The sequence below is a fragment of the Myotis brandtii genome, unplaced genomic scaffold (assembly GCF_000412655.1).
Source record: "Myotis brandtii unplaced genomic scaffold, ASM41265v1 scaffold390, whole genome shotgun sequence".
NCBI lineage: Eukaryota > Metazoa > Chordata > Mammalia > Chiroptera > Vespertilionidae > Myotis > Myotis brandtii.
Window position 1 is genome coordinate 586,102 of NW_005364954.1, and position 18,718 is coordinate 604,819.

The 18,718-nt window shown below is 52.5% G+C and overlaps 2 protein-coding genes across 3 annotated transcripts in view; both read right to left on the reverse strand.

Moving 5' to 3' along the window:
* The window catches only part of TG (thyroglobulin), a 168,698-nt gene extending 162,425 nt beyond the window's left edge, over positions 1-6,273 (reverse strand). The window contains exons 1-5 of the mRNA XM_014544980.1: positions 6,207-6,273; positions 4,280-4,457; positions 3,911-4,008; positions 2,241-2,444; positions 1,056-1,215 (exon numbers count right to left, since the gene is read on the reverse strand). Coding sequence (XP_014400466.1) covers positions 1,056-1,215; positions 2,241-2,444; positions 3,911-4,008; positions 4,280-4,457; positions 6,207-6,273 — 707 coding nt within the window. The remainder of the gene's footprint in view (positions 1-1,055; positions 1,216-2,240; positions 2,445-3,910; positions 4,009-4,279; positions 4,458-6,206) is intronic.
* A 5,178-nt stretch (positions 6,274-11,451) lies between these two features.
* PHF20L1 (PHD finger protein 20-like 1) overlaps positions 11,452-18,718 on the reverse strand; it is a 54,439-nt gene continuing 47,172 nt past the window's right edge. For both annotated transcript variants that reach the window (XM_014544986.1, XM_014544985.1), the window contains 4 exons: positions 17,582-17,777; positions 16,225-16,591; positions 14,825-14,987; positions 11,452-13,490 (listed from right to left, as the gene is read on the reverse strand). In XM_014544986.1, coding sequence (XP_014400472.1) covers positions 13,348-13,490; positions 14,825-14,987; positions 16,225-16,591; positions 17,582-17,777 — 869 coding nt within the window. In that variant the 3' untranslated portion in view covers positions 11,452-13,347. The remainder of the gene's footprint in view (positions 13,491-14,824; positions 14,988-16,224; positions 16,592-17,581; positions 17,778-18,718) is intronic.

Below are 18,718 nucleotides of genomic sequence, written 5' to 3' on the forward strand. Positions count from 1 at the left end.
CCACCCCTCCATCCCCCTGCCCTGGGGCCTTCACAAGAATGGGCTGGTGATCTGATGACTGGTGGAGATCCATCCTGCGTCTCCCTTTTGAGGTTTGCTATTTACATCTTTAAACTGACTTGTAAGCACAGGCATAGACAATTCACAGAAAAGCATAGACATGATCACGCCTGTGCTTTTCATGGCACCGGCTTCCGTTCCTGCTGATCCCTTCTCCACAGGAGCCTGGCCCTCCGTGCCTGTGTCCCCACCCAGCTCGCGCCCATTCACATCACTCCCTGTGCCGCCTGGTGCTCCGCAGACACAGGAAAACCATCCATGCAGATGTGCACGTGAAAGGACCCGTTTGCTGGTGTGTTTTCTAAAAACTAAATCAGCCTGGCCAGCGACTCAGTGGTGGAGCGTGGACCTGTGAACCAGGACGTCACAGTTCGGTTCCAGGTCAGGGCGCACGACCGGGTTGCGGGCTCCACCCCCAGTAGGGGGCGTGCAGGGGGCAGCCGGTCAATGATTCTCTCTCTTCATTGATGTTTCTATCTCTCTCTCTCTCCCTTCATCTCTGAAATCAATTAAAAAATAAATAAAAGAAAATAAAAGAATAAAAACTAAGTCCTACCCTGCTATCCGTACCCTGTACCTTGTAGCGTGCGCATGCTACGCTGCAGAACCCTCAACCCTTGAGCTGGCGCAGTTCCGATGCGTTCTGCTCAACGCCGCATAAACACTTACGGTGGGGACCGCGGGGGGCTCAGTCACTTTGTGCCCAGGTTTCTGCTACGATGGAAGCCGATGCAGGAGACCTCCTAGTACCTGTGTCCTCCCCTTCTGGTGTTTTTACTCCCACGGGCTGGCTGGGCCCGAGGGTTCATGCATTTTAATTGGCATAGCAGCTGCCAGCGTGCTTTGTTCACAATGCGGCCGCCCTTCAGATATCCTTCCGCAGCGTAGGAACCCCGGCCTGCCTCTCCGATTCCCACCAGGCCGAGTGCATGACACCTCGCAGCACCCCGCCCCCAGGTGAGCGACGGGCGCGCCCCGGGGCCGGCTCCCCTCACCTGTTGTAACCGTGGACCAGGTCGAAGACCATCATGTCCGTGGTGTTGACAAACTTGCACTGCACGGGCAGAAACCCGCCGTCCGGAGAACACTGCGGGGGCGACTTGTCCCCCACTCCGTGCAGAAGGCGGCGGTTCCTAATCTCACAGCTCCTGGGACCTAGACGTTTCCAAGGAGAAATGCTCACGTCTCGTGTATGAACAGGTGCATGTGCTTCTGCAGTCCACAGGCCCAGAGTCACGCACCCACGTGACAGCTGAGACCCAGACAGGGACCCAGGCACTGAGATCCTGCGATGCTCCTGAGCATCAGCCGGCGAGTACTGATCCCCCACCACCACGTGGAAACCTTAGACCAGTGGTTCTCAACCTTCTGGCCCTTTAAATACAGTTCCTCATGTTGTGACCCAACCATAAAATTATTTTCGTTGCTACTTCATAACTGTAATGTTGCTACTGTTATGAATCATAATGTAAATATCTGATATGCAGGATGGTCTTAGGCAACCCCTGTGAAAGGGTCGTTCGACTGCCAAAGAGGTCGCGACCCACAGGTTGAGAACCACTGCATTAGAATCAGCAGGGCCCGGCTGGCGGGCTCCACGGTTGAGCATCAACCTAGAAACCAAGAGGTGGCTGGTTCCAACCCCAGTCAGGGCACGTGCCCAGGTTGCGGCTCGATCCCCAATGGGGGATGTGCAGGAGGCACCGATGATGTTGCTCTCTCATCGTTGTTTCTGTCTCTCTAACCCTCTCCCTTCTTCTCTCTATACAAATCAATAAAAACATATTTTAACAAAATAAAAAATATGAGCGTGGAACAGACTCAAACCTCAGAGGGAAGGTGGCGGAGGTGTTTGGGTGGGAAGTGATCAACCAAAAACCTTGGATGCATACATGCAGAGCCCACGGACACAGACAATAGGGTGGCGAAGGCCTGGGGCGGGGGCAGGGCAGGCTAGAAAGGGTCAATAGGGGTGGAGGGAGAGGAGACATACGTAATACTTTCAACAATAAAGATTTTAAAAGATAATAATAATAAATAAAGGTCATTAGGCATTTTTTTTAAAAAGGAGTCATAAGATCTTCCCTAAATGCTTTCATCTCTGCACCGAGGGCCGGGCCCTCTGCCCTTGTCCCGTGGGGAGAGCACACACCCCCCTCCCCGGGAGCTTGGGGACTTACATCTCGTGGGCCTGCCCCGCTGGCGGGTCCCGTACACCTCCATGCCCTCCGTGTCCACACACCAGCACTGCTCCCGCCGCACGTCACACTGCACCGGCGCGTACTCCCCCGAATCCTGGCACTGAGGGAGGTAGGAGGCGGCCGTGCCGTTGAGGTAGCCGCTCAGCAAGACCTGCTGCCGGTGCAGCTGGCAGAAGGACAGGCCTGTGGGCGAGGGGCAGCGTCAGGTCTCAGCCCAGGACTTCCCGGCCTCCCTAGAGGTCGCACAGGCCGTGGGTGCTCAGCGCGTTGGGGGCAAGCTCAGGACCAGCGTGTCCACCTCTATCCCGGGATTCCTTCCAGCATCCTGCAGCCGAGGCTGGGAAGGGCAGGCTGCCCCCTGCCCGTCGGTCTCCCGGACACCCCACCGCCTGGTGCTGCAGAGGTGGGTGTGGATGGGGTACAGGCCTGGCTGTGAACAGAGCTTGTCTCCGTCCAAATTGCCCCGCGGGCTTGCTGTGCAGCCTGGGGGCAGTCGCTTCCCCACTCTGTGCCTCCCCCTCCTCATCGATAGACTTATCAGAAAGTCCATCTGCCTTCCTCAGCGAGAGGAGGAGGAGTGACAGAACGATGACTGCCCCTACCGAACATCCCTGTGCGCCAGGGGTTGTACACGTGTGTTAACCCTCACACACCCGTGAGGCTGATCCTATGTTCCCGGTACAGACGAGGAGCCGCAGCGCCATGGGGCGTGGGGCGTGGGGCGTGGGGCCTGGCCAGTGTCATCCAGGGAGTGTCAGGAGCCAGCCTGCTTCCCAGCCAGCGGGCCGGCCCCGAAAGGCCAGCACCCAAGTCCCAGCTCTCCTCCCCAACAGGATCGCTGGTCCTAGACTCAATCTCACCGTTTAAAGATGACCTCAAAAAACTGTTTAATTAAATTTAAAGAAAAAAAAAAAACCCTAGCTGTTTTGGCTCAGTGGGTAAAGCATCAGCCCACGAGATGAAGGGCTGTGGGTTCAATTCCGGTCAAGGGCACATACCTGGGTCGCAGGCTCGATCCCCAGCCCTGATCAGGGTGTGTGCAGGAGGCAACCCATCGATGTGTCTCTCTCACATAGATGTCTCTCTCTGTCTCTCCCCCTTCCTTCTACTCTCTCTAAAAATCAATGGAAAAATATCCTTGGGTGAGGACTAACTAACCAACTAACTAAATGTGACCAGCTTAAGCTGATCTTTGTTTTAGGCTTAACTAAGTCATGCCCCAAACAGGGACTGTTAATTTGAGTTCTCATCATAGTCGCTATTTTAACAGGGAAGTTGTTCCCCGAGCCTCAAACCTCAGAAACACTCAGTGAGACACGTTTGGGCTGCCCAAGCTGCTCTCTGGGTCACAGCCTGGAATGTCTGCTCGCAGCGGGACTCAGCCCCAGGCCCAGACCCTGGCCCGGAGGGGAGGGACTCCGCACCCACTTGCTCACCAAGTGCCTTGATGGTCCCACATGATTGCACAGGAGCCCTGTGGGACATGGGCCTGGCGTGCAGGACTGTCAGCTTCACGCAAGGAGAACCAGCAGCCCAGAGGGACACTGGCCTGGTCACGTACCACGCCCAGAGCTCTTTCCCAGGTGTGTGTGGCCCTCGCCAGGTCCCCCCTTCCCATGGGACACCCCGTCACCCCCTTTCACACTTACACGCCACGGGCCGCCCGGGCTGCCTGCTGCCAACCACCTCCCTGCCGTCGGCGCCCACACACCAGCAGGAGCGGCCGTCACTCCGGCACTGGACGGTCCTGAGGCGGGGAGACACCGGCGTGGACACATGAGGGCTCCCTGCCCTCGGCCTCCCATCTCCCCAGCTGTGATGCGTGTGATGAGGGAGAGAGGAAGTGGGGGTGAGTAGGGAGCGGGGGTGGGGGGAGATGGGACGGCAAGCTCTCATTTCCTGGCTCGCTGACCCCTGCAGCCTCGTCACCCATGCTCTAGCCCCAGGGGGAGGATGAGGTGGTTTTTAAGGCCCTTCAGACCCTGCGCGTCCACGTGGCGGAGGGAGGGAGCCCTTACTGGAAGCTGCCGTCCTCGGCGCACTGGGGCACGTGGTCGGCTCGCTCCCCGAAGGCCCTGGCCCTCTGCAGCTCGCAGGGACGGAGCGGCTGGGCGTCCACCTGGTACTCTGCGGAGAGGGGCTCGTCAGCGCGTGGCCTGGACTCCGGAACCAGGACGGATCCCGTAGGCACAGGGTCTTATTTCTGGCATCATCACCAACCATGAGGTCCCAACCCACAATTTTTCAACTGATCACACTTTTCCAAGTATGACAGGAGCTCATTTAATTCTCAACAAAAACCTGGGAGGGGCGGAGGGGGTGAAATCTCCATTCTGTCCATGTGACACTAAGACCGGGAGGGGAAAGGGACCTGCTCAGGGCCACACAGCTGCCGAGAGAAGGGTTCAGGGCAAACCGTGGACTGCACCCTGCCCCCCCCCCCCAGCCGCGGTCGGGCTTGGCGGAACACCAGCGAGGGGGTGCCGTCGAATTATCAAGCCCTCCCTGCAGACAGAGCACCCCGGGCATAGAGTAGAAATAGGAATTAATGGATGAGTCTCGCGTGTCTTGTTTGCACTGAGACACATGAAACATGCAAGGGCTCACTCGGAAATCGCATCAGGAGGCAAGTGCCACCTCTTCCTTTCCAGCGAGGAAACGGAAGCCTCGACGCACCCAGTCACACAGGAAGTGGCGGAGCGGCGCCCAGAACGCAGGTGCATGCCCCCCACGGGTAGGTTTCACACTACCTGCTGACTGCCCCACGCCTGATGACCTGGGCCTCGAGACAGCTAAGAAATAAAACACTGTCCATGTCGAAAGCTTGCTAACAGTGGCCCGGCCGGCGTGGCTCAGGGGCTGAGCATCAGCCTATGAATCAGGAGGTCACGGTTCCATTCCTGGTCAGGGCACCTGCCCGGGTTGTGAGCTCGATCCACTGTGTAGGGCGTGCGGGAGGCAGCCGATCCATGATTCTCTTTCACCATTGATGTTTCTATCTCTGTCTCCCTCTCCCTTCCTCTCTGAAATCATAAAAATATATTTTTCCCGGCCGGCGTGGCTCAGTGGCTGAGCGTTTACCTATGAACCAGGAGGCCATGGTCCGATTCCTGGTCACAGTCAGGGCACATGCCCAGGTTGTGGGCTCGATCCCCAGTATGGGGCATGCAGTAGGCAGCCAATCAATGACTCTCTCTCACCATTGATGTTTCTATCTCTCTCTCCCTCTACCTGCCTCTCTGAAATCAATAAAAATATGTAATTTTTTTAAAAAAACACAGTATTTGTATCTATAACTACTCAGTGTTGGTTACTATCTCATTTTTGTGTTTGTGATACAAACCACGGAAAGTAAAACTCAACAGTTATTTTAACTGACAGTGTGTGTGGGCTTAAAAACAGGTAGAAGCCCTGCTCTGCACATCCTTCTTGAGGAATCACAGCAGCCCACAGCTCCAACATCTCCATTAAATTAGGAAGATGGCGTTTCCCATCTCCTGTGCACCAATCACGAGCTAAGTGACCTTGGACCTGTGATAGCGAACCTATGTCACCTCTGACACGCGAACTCATTTTTTTGGTTGATTTTTCTTTGTTAAATGGCATTTAAATATATAAAATAAATATCAAAAATATAAATCTTTGTTTTACTATGGTTGCAAATATCAAAAAATTATATGTGACATGGCACCAGAGTTAAGTTAGGGTTTTTCAAAATGCTGACGCGCTGAGCTCAAAAGGTTTGCCATCACTGCCTTAGACAGTTGAGACCTCCTCTCAGAACCTCTGTCTCTTCATCTAGAAAGGAAAAAGCAAATAAGTGACCTGGGGACACTGAAGGGATTAATGAGACCAAGGATGTGCAAAGGCCCTGGGGCAGAGCCTGGATGGCTGAGGGGCTCTGGCCTCCTCCTGCTGCTCCATGGCCTCGGGTGGGGAACTCACCAAAGATGTTGGCTGACACCAGGCAGGCGGAGGCCAGCAGGCCGAAGATCCACAGGGCCAGCGCCATCCTGGGCCCTTCAGGGGGTGAAGGGGTAGAGGCGCTCTGCCCCAGGGCTCTGGCCAGGGAGCCTTTATGGAGCTGCTGTGCCCACTGCCCCCGCCCACGGGCACTCAGGAGAGCAGCGCCGCCCTGTCTCCTCTGCTGCGCACAAGGGCTCCTCCACCCGCGTCTGCTCCCCAAGGACACTCGTGTGGCCAGTCGGGGGTGAGAGTCTTGCTGAGGACATGGGGGTGCAGAATAGGGTTGGGTGGCTTCCAAATTCATCTTTACACAGAAAAGACGAAGCTCGGGGCTTTGTGGGCAACAGGCTCAGGCCCACAGGGAGAAAGCAATCCCCCTTCCTTTCTTCCATCCCCCCATCCCTCCTTCCTTCCCCCTTCCCTCCTTCCCTACTTCCCTCCTTCACTCCTTCCCTCCTCCCTTCCCTCTTCCCTCCCTCTTCCCTCCACCAGTATTTGTTTAGAGCCCATCAGTAGCAGACAGGAGCCAGGCAGTGAGGGGATGGCAAGAGAACAAAACAGGCACAATCAGTAGCATAGGATGGCCCGGCCGGCGTGGCTCAGTGGCTGAGCGTTTACCTATGAACCAGGAGGCCATGGTCCGATTCCTGGTCACAGTCAGGGCACATGCCCAGGTTGTGGGCTCGATCCCCAGTATGGGGCATGCAGTAGGCAGCCAATCAATGACTCTCTCTCACCATTGATGTTTCTATCTCTCTCTCCCTCTACCTGCCTCTCTGAAATCAATAAAAATAAGTATTTTTTTTAAAGCACAGTATTTGTATATAACTACTCAGTGTTGGTTACTATCTCATTTTTGTGTTTGTGATACAAACCACGGAAAGTAAAACTCAACAGTTATTTTAACTGACAGTGTGTGTGGGCTTAAAAACAGGTAGACGCCCTGCTCTGCACAACCTTCCTGAGGAATCACGTCAGCCCACAGCTCCAACATCTCCGGCTCCAGCTCCAGCCCCAGCCCCAGCCCCAGCTCCAGCTCCAGCTCCAGCACCAGCTCTAGCCCAGCTCCAGCTCCAGCTTCAGCACCAGCTCCAGCCCCAGCCCCAGCCCCAGCTCCAGCTCCAGCTCCAGCCGGCAGCCTCCCTCAGCACAGACCCTTGCAAGTCTTCCCAGCAGCAGATCCCAGCGCCTCCAGCTACAGCCAGGCCTGCTGCGACGCTGCGCAAGGCGTCCAGGGCATGGTCACCTCTGCAACTGCTCCAGCTCCAGCCCCCCCAGCTCCACCAGGGCCAGCACCAGCTCCAGCTCCAGCCCCAGCCCCGGCTCCGGCTCCAGCACCAGCTCCAGCACCAGCTCCAGCATCAGCTCCAGCCAGACTTGTCTGTCAAGCTTCCGGCCCACGCCGCCTGGATGCTCCACAGACATTTCACATCCCACCTGTCCCACATGCCCCTCCTCGACATGCTACTGCTGTCCAGTAGCAAACCTGAGCGCGTCCTGGACCTCCGCCCTCCCCCTCATCAGCCTCCGATCCTACAGCGAGCCCGCACTCCATCCCTTGGGCACGGACCCTCCCCTACACCCTCGCTGCCCCTGCCTCCTCGGCCCCCCAGCCTGACCAGCTGACCAGCACAGCCTCCCCCTGGCCTCCCCACGCCCACCCTGGCCCTGGCCAGGCTGCTTCTCAGCTGTAGGGGTGGCGGATGGAGACACACCTCTTGGGTGTCAGAAGCACTGGCGGGGCTTGGCGACCACTCCGCCTGGGGAGTGGGCATAGTGAAGAATGAGGCTTGGACTTAGATCAGCGGTTCTCAACCCGGGGGTCGAACGACCCTTTCACAGCGGTCGCCTAAGACCATCGGAAAACACATACATAATTCCATATTGTTTTGTGATTAATCACTATACTTTAATTATGTTCAACTTGTAACAATGAAAACACATCCTGCATATCAGATATTTACATTATGATTCATAACAGTAGCAAAATTACAGTTATGAAGTAGCAACGAAAATAATTTTATGGTTGGGGGTCACCACAACATGAGGAACTGTATGAAAGGGTCTCGGCATTAGGAAGGTTGAGAACCACTGACTTAGATGGCTGGAGAGGCTATAAAGAAGGCGCACGAGGAAGCGCCCCCCCAGCGGCCCCTGCCACCCCTATATGGGCAAGTTACCCCCGGGCTGTGGGAGCAGCGCTGTCCTCACTGTCAGGACGGAGCATCACAGCCTGATGGGGCAGCCACCCAGGGTGCACGTGCAGAGCGGGCCCCCAGCCTGTGCCCAGTCATCCTCGCAGGCGTCAGCGCCTCCTGCCCGGGCCAGGCGCTCCGCTCCACCGGGTTTGGTGCCTTGGGGACCCTGGAATTCACATCCTGGGGGGACGCGTGCTGTGAGGTCAGGGAACTGGGGGCAGTGAGCTGACGCCACTGCAGACCCCCCTGGAGAGGGCGAGGCCCAGGTGGCTGTGAAGGTGAGCGGTCGGGGGCCGGAGCTGCCGGCAGACTGGGCACAAGGGCACCAGGAGAGGTGCTTCTCTCCACCCAAGCAGCAGAGCGTGAGCCGGAGCCACGCCAGCATGGCCTCCGCACCCCGAGACCTCGCTCATCGTGACTCAGCTCCTTGTCCCCAGTGCCTGCTCTGGGCAGGCTCCCCACCGGCCCTGCCACCTCCCCTCTCCTTGGCCCCAAACACAACCACTTAACCTCCTCTCCCACCCCCTTCCTTCTCCAAACTGGGGGCTGTGCCTAAGGGGCGCCTCCTGGACATCGGGGGGCAGAGGGGGGTACTGGAGAACCAGTGGGACACACGGGAGGAGATGCTTTGAGACATCAGATGTCACTGTCTCTGACCCCATCGGCCGTCACCCACCCGAGACCCGCCGAGCCTCCTGCCCTCGCAGCCCAGCCAGGCCCTGCGAGACGTGTCTCCCCAAGTCCCACCCGGGAACTCACGGCCACAAACCCTCCTTGTCCGGGTTGTGGGCAATCATGGCCGTCCTGGTGCTGGACTCCGCTTCCAGAAGGTGGACACACACACTCCCCTCCGCCTGCCGAGCACAGCCGGGCCCGGACACTGCAGACAACGAGACTGAGACTGAGCAGTGGAGACAGCGGAACCACGTGGCAGTAAATGCCCTGGACTTCATTCTGCCTCCTGTGTCTCAGACCGGGCACTGGAGAAACAGCAATCTAGAAAATTCCAAAAAGCTTAGGCCCCGAGCCCTGCACCAGGGTGGCAACTGGTTGCGTGAGGAGAGGAGCCGACTGTCACATGGCTGGGCAGCCCCTCTCGCTGTGGGGTCCTGGAGGCCCAGTGGGGAGCCTGGACGTCCCCCTCCTGGTGGTGACAATAAGGTGCCTCTCTCCCTTCCCAGCGGGTGGTGTCTGAAGGGGCCTGGGGACAGGCAGGACGGTCACCACCTCCCAGCAGTCACTGAAGGTCACATGGGAGCCTAAACCCCACCCCAACCAGCGGGAACCAGGGCCTGTCCCCTCCAGGTGTCAGCAGAGGCGGGGCTAGAACCTGGATTCCTACCCCCCTCGCCCCCCGCAGCAATGAGGGGGTGCCCTTCCCGCACCACAGTGTTGCTGTCAGTTCTACTGAAACAGAAGGTTTAAATGAGATCTAGGATTTCTTAGCACAACACTCACCGTCCAGGCTTTGAGGAAAATCACTCATCAGACCAAGAAGCAGGAGATGTCACCTTGAAGCGCCAGCTAAGTCAAGACCGCAGGTGACAGGCACAGTACACAGCACAGAGCGGGCCCGCGGTCAGTGGTCAGTTAATCCTCTAGCCTGGAAGTGGCTGTTTTTGTTTTGTTGGTTTTTCTTCCAGAATCAACTGGATTTATTTTTTAATATATTTTTATTGTTGATAGTATTACAGATTATCTCCCGTTTTCCCTCCCCTTGCCCCCCTCCTCCCAGCCCTTACCCACCCCCCAGGCTTCACCACCTTATTGCCCGTGGCCATGGGCTATGCCTGTATGTAAGTTCTTTGGTTTGTCTCTTCTCATCCCCCAACCCCACATCGAGGTGTCGGTCTGTTCCATGCCTCCCTGCTTCCGGTCTTATTTTGTTGGTCAGTTCATTGTGTTCACTAGATTCCACAGGTAAGTGAGAGCGCAGGCTATTTGTCTTTCTCAGACTGGCTTGTTTCACTCAGCATCATATTGGAAGGGGCCGTTTTGATGAATGAGAATGAACAGAGTTAGACACGGTTTTTATGAAGAACGGTGGACACCGTGGGACTGGGAAGCAGAAAGGCACCGACCCGTTTTGAGGGCCCGGCACACCCAGTGATGAAACGGAGATGGGGGAAGAGTTTCAAGCAGGCGCTGGGGTGACTGTCAGCAGAGTGAGGTCAGCAGGAGATCCAGGGGCTGCGGGAAACGGGCCGCGTGTGGACCATGCGGAAGAGGAGCATCCGAAAGGAAGCGTGTGCGAGTGAGTGTGGAAAGGGGACTTGGCCTGAGATGACGAGAACCGAGAGCCTCGGAGGAAGAGGCACTGCCCCGGTGTGAAGAGAGTAGCGCAGCAGGACCACACACCAGTGTGAGGAGGCACACGCTCCAGCTCTCAGCCTCACACTGAGGATGGCCGCTCCCCGCCGAGGCTCGTTCCATCCTGGCTGGGTGGCAGTGACACGTTGCCCGGCCAATATTTAAGTAGATGTGCTTGTGCTGTTTACAAGACTGAACACCAGTTCATCTGGGACTTCTCACAAGGGACTTCCACCCTCCTAACCAAGGAACGCTCAGCCCACTACTTGTGGAAAGGCTTCCATCAATCCTTGATACACTCGGCATCGAATGGATATGTATACAGAAGTGATTTGACATATTGACTTCAAAAAGTCTAAATTTAAAAATTCAGACTTCCAATTCACTTACACAGAAGCAGAGCAAAATTTCAGCCACCTAATTATCTATCAATGGAACTTCCAGCTTGCTGGCTGCTGACAAACCAAGTGGTCTCATTTGAAGACACCACAAGAACAAGACGCATTAACACTGCCAGGCACTGAGAGGGTGTGCCAGGCACACAAGGGTTTCTCTGGGTGGGACAAGAATCCAGGCGCCACCCCAGGCACTCATAGGCTAAGGAGGCTTTGCACCATTGCTGAGAAAAAGGAGATATAAATTCAGTGTCCAGGATGTACCCATAAAAGGGAAAAGATGAGAGCTATTGTTCTTAAGCACACATGAAAGGTACAGTATCAATCTTGAAATACATTCGCAAATTTACTCCACACATGGAATACAGGCACATTATTTTTACTTTAATATGCAAGTTTAAGCAACTCTCCACAGTGTCACCTCTACGGAAGCTGCCACCTCAGTGGGTCTGATGAAGCTACTGTCGCAGGGACACCCAGGACTGTGTTGTCTGCTGGACTTGGCGCCTGTGTCAGGCTCAGAACCTCAAGGGCAAGACAGTGCTAACGACTGTGCCGCACGTTCTTCTCATCGTCTTCACATCAAAATACAAGGCCGCAAAGAGGCGAGCGGGAGCCGCCAGGTATGTGGAATCGTTTTAATAAAGTGTTTTACATACAGTACCTTACATATAGAACAGTGTGTTTGCAAATTTAAATAACATCTGAATGTACAGTGGCATGAATTCTTATCAAAGATAAATTCAAGTTTCCTGTCTCTCAGTTCTGAATGCACGTATACAGACCGCGAGAACTGATCCACAGAACGAGGCATAAAATATTCAAGTGTCATGTCATCAAACAGCCTCCTCTGAACAGCCTTTCCCCCCCTTTTTAAGAGTTTCAAAACCTGTACATACATTTTTAAATTTTAAAAACAGTCTGTTAAAAGGTAACATTTCATGTTAACCACCAATTCTTATAGTCTATGGTAATAAAACTAGATATGTGTAGATATAAATATGTGTGGGCTATGTACATATGTACGCCGAGGGTTTGCTTCAAACAAGCGTCCACGCGGCCGCATCCCTGCGCGAGCAAGTGCAGGCGCACAGAGCACTGCGGGCGGGACCGGGCTCGGAGCCCAGCAAGAGCTGACACAGCAACTTAGTTGCCTTTGGTTTCCAAAACGGGTCCATCTGTGATCAAAATTTAAAGTTCTGGTGCGCATGTATTTTTTAAAAATAAAATTCATCTTCAGAAACGCAGCTTTTCCAGTATTCCACTACCAGCAGTCGGGAGCCCCTGCCAGGCCGTCCGGTCGCTCCCTGCTTCGTCCCGCTGAGGGTATTCCCGTTGCTTTTCTGAAGGAAACACTGAGCAGTCGGGATGAGTCGGTGTGAAGCCTGCATGCTGCAATTGCCTGTATGTGTCACAGACAGGGCAGTGGCATGCACACTTCCGAAGGCCTGATGGCACCTGTAAGACTTGGGGGACAACACCCATGACACCTAAAATCCTCCTTGCAGCCCTATCATCCGCATTTGGCACACTGACCCTTCTGCAACCCATTTTGTTTTCAATGAGCTTCGTGCCCGCAATAAACTCCAGTTCCCTGGTGTTTGCTTTTAGAATTCCATTGGAGTGAGGTGCGAATTCCACACCTGTTCTCCCGTCAGTTTTCCCATCAAGGACATTCCTCACCTAAGAAGCAGCTCATGATCCTTAAAAGTAGAAACACTCTGTTTCCAGGCAGCTGGTCAACTGCAGAGAAGGCAGCTCTCACGGCAACTTACAGAACTTGGGTTTCCTCTACATTTTTTTTTTTTTTGGCCAAATGCTGGTTTATAAACAAGGATCTTCCTACTACAAACTATATAGATACACCATATCTCTTTCTACGGTGTCTTGAGTTTTATGCAATCAACTACTCAAAAACCCTGCCCATTCAATTCCCTCAGTAGAGTCCATTCCACTTCCACTGATCTTGGCAATATCATCGTAGCTTGCTCATAAATTGATTTTCACATTAGCATCCTTGATAAAGTTGTTCTCCATTTCCCTTTTCAAGGTGCCAGGCTATGATGTCACAAATCAGGAAGTGACCAAACAGCCCTGCACTGTTACTATCCACCCAGCAGCCGCATGGGCAGGGAACACCACCCCACTGGAGAGCGCCCCGCCCTCTCCCCCAGACTTGGTGGTCACAGGGAGCGCAGCGTCATACGGAGCACAGCGTCATACGGAGCACAGCGTGGCGATCTGCTGCACCTTGCCCATGTCCAACAGCAGCTGCTTGAGGTGGCGCTTAAGTTGGGGCAATCTTGTGAGAGGGTCGGGCGGCTCCAGCTCCCCTGTGAAATCCAGCCAGCTCTCCAGAACTGAAAGAGAGAAGCAACATACGTGGATACAACGAGAAGAACAGCCAAAACTGGTATCACGAGAAGGCTGCAAACGTGATGGAGACAGTTCACTTCCCTTTTTGAGGAAGGCCAATATGCACAGCACTTAGCAGCCTTTATATCTTATCCCACAGGGTTCAAGTCTCTCTTGGTAAGCTTAAACTACTGCCATTTTAGGTAATTGTTCTCTTTATATATGTTTAAATTAACTATTTTTTTTATAAAAATATATTTTTGATTTCAGAAAGAAAGGGAGAGGGAGAGGGAGAGAGAAACATCAATGATGAAAATCATTGATTGGCTGCCTCCAGCATGAGAGAGGGAGAGGGAGAGGGAGAGGGAGAGAGAGGTAGAAACATCAACGATGGGAGAGAATCACTGATTGGCTGCTTCCTGCACGTCCCCATCTGAGGAGAAGCCTGCAACTCAAGCATGTGCCCTTGACCAGAATCAAACCTGGGACCCTTCAGTCCCCAGGCAGATGCTCTATCCACTGAGCAAAACCGACTAGGGCAAATTACCTCCATTTTGAATGTCTCTTTTTGTTCTCTCATGGAATAGAGAGAAAAAAGAAAATGTGACACTATCCCTTATTATTATTAATAAAAATTGTAGAATGCAAATTCATTGCATTCTGCCTAGACGCTTAGTATATTTATGTGTTTTTAAAAAGTAATGACAACATAGAATTGAAAAGGACACAGAAATTGCCACCTTCTTTCCTTTGTTAAAAACGAACTTCTGATTAGAGTAGCTGAGTTTCCCTTAAAATGAAGTCGAGACAGTTTAAGCCTAAATGAATAGTTACTGTGAGCAGGCACAGGGCAATATTTCATAAATATCCACCTGAAAAAAACAGAACACAAACCCTAAGATTATGCAGTCACATTGTCCCAAGCTTGGAGACTGCCCATGCCAGCTGTGTAAGCACATGGAGAGGGAGCGAGGGAGGCCCTCGGCATGGCCAGCACCTGCAGTCTCCACCCCACAATTTAAAAAGCTTTAAAACAGCTCTCTCAGTGATTAGAGCATCAGCCCAAGGGCTGAAGGGTCCTGGGTTCGATTCCGGTCAAAGGGCATGTACCTCAGTGGCGGGCTCTCTCTCACATCAATGTTTCTCTCTCTCTCTCTCTCTCTCTCTCTCTCTCTCTCTCTCTCTCTCTCTCTGTCTCTCCCTCTCCCTTCTACTCTCTCTAAAAAAATCAATAGAAGAATATTCTCAAATGAGGATTAACAACAACAAAAAAGCCTAAAACAACGTCTTCATAATTACACACTGTAGTAACTGCATTTTTAGTTCTTCCTTAAATTACCATCAACTTCTTTTTCTATGAGATCCATCCTGCTGGTGACTTCATTCTGCACGTTCTCGATGTGCGTAAGGAGGTTGAGCTGCCACTGCAGATGTGCGTCTCCTGGGTCTTCAGAGTCCTTTTTATCATTATAAACAAATACCATATTCTTTTCAGCTGGATTCTTCACCAAAACACCATTGAAAAAAACAAAGAGTTGGATGTAATGTACCATCATAAAGAAAAAGATACATTAAAAACCTCATCACCCACAAAGATCAGAGAAATCCAATCAAACTCCTAGACTATTCTTAAGGAATTCTAGCCCATAATCAAATGACAGCTATGGTCCCTAAGAGTAGACATTTCTGCTCCATCTCCCCACAATGCCTAGCAGCACAGTGCTACACAGGATCAAAGGTACTGACTAAAACTGGATAAACAAATGAACTCACTAATGACAGTCTATAATTAGAATGTCCAGCTAATTCAGACTGACCCCTCCCTCAATTCATCTTAACTGATGACACACACAGATGGCAGGCAAAAAGCAATGATGGAAAAATCAAGAAAGTTGGCAAAGACCAGTATAAAGTCTAATTAACTGCAGGCGGGACTGGACTGATGCAGTGAAATCAATAAGGCAAGGGAAAGAGAAAACTCTTAAAAACTTAAGTGCAAACTGCTTGGTGCACACACACCAAATCTGAACTCAGAAATAACCCATTTCACAAATGGGGTATTAATTTGACAACATAATTTAGCACAAGTTTTATGAAATGCAAGCTTCCCAAATTCAGTAAAATATGTATTTATGGTGATTACTTGACAAAGGGAGCCAGACAATGAAGCACTAACTTGAAAGTGGCACTGCGAATTGAAACTCGATTTTGTAAAGATGAAGGCACATCCCTGACAATCCCCGTGAACAGAAGGTTTATAGATGTTCACTGGACACAGAGCTCTAGGAATTCAACTTACCGCATATTGGAGCTGATATGTCTATACAGATATGCTAACATTTTTAAAAAGAGGATTAAAGTGCCACCTTTTATCTTACACATAAAAAAGACAAATTCTATTAAAATATATACACACCCATGTGCACGTTCATGTTCTCACACAGACATTTCCATTTGGAATAAAATGTGGTTCATGTTTTTGTGGGTATCTAGGTGTGCTTATAAAACTGAAACTTTTGTTAGGGCAAAAGTTTACTGAAATAGTACAATTCTGAATTCGGGGATAATTAAGTGTCCCAAGGGCCCGTGTTTTCTTGTAGAGAAAGCAAAACTTGTCTTTCCCCTCAGGAGGCACTGCGACCTCGGAACTGTAAGCGAGCTCTGGGGCTCAGGTGGGCATTTTCTTTCCCTTTGCTGACCTAGCACATGCTCCATCACAGAGACGGGGACTAGCCCTACCTGTGCAGGCGCCCCATCTTCTCTCCCCAGGCACTGCGCACGGCGTCTCTCCCTCAGGTACAGTTCCTGTTCTTCCTCACAACTGCTAACGTCATCCTCCTCGGAGCTCCCGGGGTCCGCGAGAGCTCTGCAGTCCGGGCCGGAGCTCGGCGGCTTCTGGTAGCTGTGCTCGCTGGTTATGTAGGTTCCTTCCACTTTCGGGGGCGCCCGGGGTGGCTCCTTGTGGTTCTGCACGTGGTGTTTCTTTTCTTCAGGAGTAACTGTGTCTTGCACTATTACTTTTTTCTCTGCCCCTGCAACGACTTGATCTTGGTCTTTCCGCTTCCCAGAACAGGCCCAGAGATGAAGGTCAGGATGGTGTTTATTCCTTAAAACAAAGTGGAAAAACAGCAATTAAAAAAAAAAATCTAGCAACAAGCACAATGCATAAGTTTCACCATCAGAATGACACAGCTAGCCTGGTGATGCTGCCTTCTGTGGGCGGAGTGCCTGCCTCAGGCCGCCTGACTCCCGACTCACCAACTAGGGAACCGGGTTAGGAGGAGGTCGGGACTCAAGACAAAAGCAACGATAGTCTGTAGGTTGATCTGCCCCAGTATTTCACCCAAAATTTGAATTCTCACAATTTGATAGAAATAGTACTCAGGGGAAAAAGCAACAATGAATTTAATTCTGTTGATATATGGACTTCTTTTTCTACTGGATTTTCACTATATTATCTTTGCATTGTATGATATGAAAAACTTTTATGTGAGCATATTTTAAAATCTTTATTCAATCAAAAAGTGACACTTGCCCAGGATGAAATCTTCTGACGACGACTGTGGACAGAGTGAAACCCCTGCCACACACTCCCATGTACCCAAGGTGCGGTCCCCAGGCTTTTCCTGCACACACAGAATTCTTTCCAAACAGCCCAGCGTGCACCTTCTCTTCTTACACACGCAGAGCTCTCACCATCTGCCTTCCTCGGATGTCACATGCCTGGCCATCCTGCAAGTCAGTACCTACAGGTTTCCTTATTTTCAGCCTAGCGGCTAAGCAGTACCACTGCACATGGTCTAATCACCCAGCCAACTTCCCACCGACAGGCGTGTTTATCTTTACACACGGGTGGGAATGTGTCAGACAGATAACGTTCTAGCTATGGACCTGCTGAGTACAATATGCACATCTTTACTTTGATAGGTACTGTCCACGTAACCACATCCAAGACGTTATTAATCTCTCCTCTTTTTAAGTTACAATTTATTCAGTAACGATTCTGCCTTCTGCTGATCTGAACCTTCAAAAAGCCACGCGGTGTGGTCTGCATTAGGCTTTCCACTAAACGGGGCCAGCCCGGTCAGCGACTCACTTGAGGATGCCGATCTTCAGCTGCAGGCCGTGCAGGACCTCCGTGACGCCGTAGACGTCAGCAAGCAGGTGGTGTGTGGACACGATCTTTTTGGCATTAAGGTGAGAATAATTCTCCTTCACGAACGACAGCCCGCACATCCTCCCATTGTTCAGCCAGTCCTTGTCGTGGCGGTACTTGGCGCTCCACCTCTGCCCTGTAGAGGGAGCGGGCATTCGTCACCAAGGGTCCCACGCCTCAGGTGTCTGTTCAGCTGCCACCCTAACATCCTCAGTGAGCAGAGCGAGCTCCAGAGTGAAGACACACTGCAAAGGGCACGGGGCTCTGAGGGCGGGCCCAGGAGGACTCCCTGCCCCCCGAGGACAGGCTCCATTAGGAGTGGTGGCCGCAGAGGGCCCAGCGGAGGGACCCTGGCGTGCACTGCTTTCCACTTTGCATCATCTGCCATCTGCCCTCTGAAAAGGCTGAGGGCCGGACAGAAATGAGACAGGGACACCTGCTGCTCACTCACCTGTTGTGACCTGGATGTGAGAGAGAGTCCTAGACAAGGACTAGGGACCCCTCCCCATGGCTGAGACCTGCAGAGCCCTACGTAATCCTGTACTCCTGATGTCCACAGGAACTATACCCCACTATTAGCTGTGTGTCTGTGTCCCCACTGCACTGTAAGGAAGAGGAGGTGTCATTAGAATCAGTCAGCTGACCTCTCCCCGGTGCCTCACAGACAGAAGGCATGTGTAAATGCCGCTGAATGAATGGACAAATGTCTGCATTCATGTCCGCCTGCTTCTTCACTTACTGCATTTTTTAAATAGACATAAAAGCAATTCGTTAGCCTCCTATTTGAAGCATGTAGTGCGCTTCTGCCTCGGAAATGGAGAGCACAGGCAGAGCAGAAGTGCCCCTCTGAGAGCCAAGGGAGGAAGCCTCTGTGGCCAGCACCGAGCGGTTCCAGGGGAGCAGGTCTGCATCTCGGTCCTGCCACATCTAGTCTGTCCTTGTGCCCAAGGATTCCACCTTCTGTGCCCAAGCTGCCTCGTCATGAAATAAAGGAACCACATGTGATCATCTGAGACCCCATCTGCTCTGAAAGTGGTTGGGTGTACAGCTCTACGAGGAACCTGACAAAACCAGGGC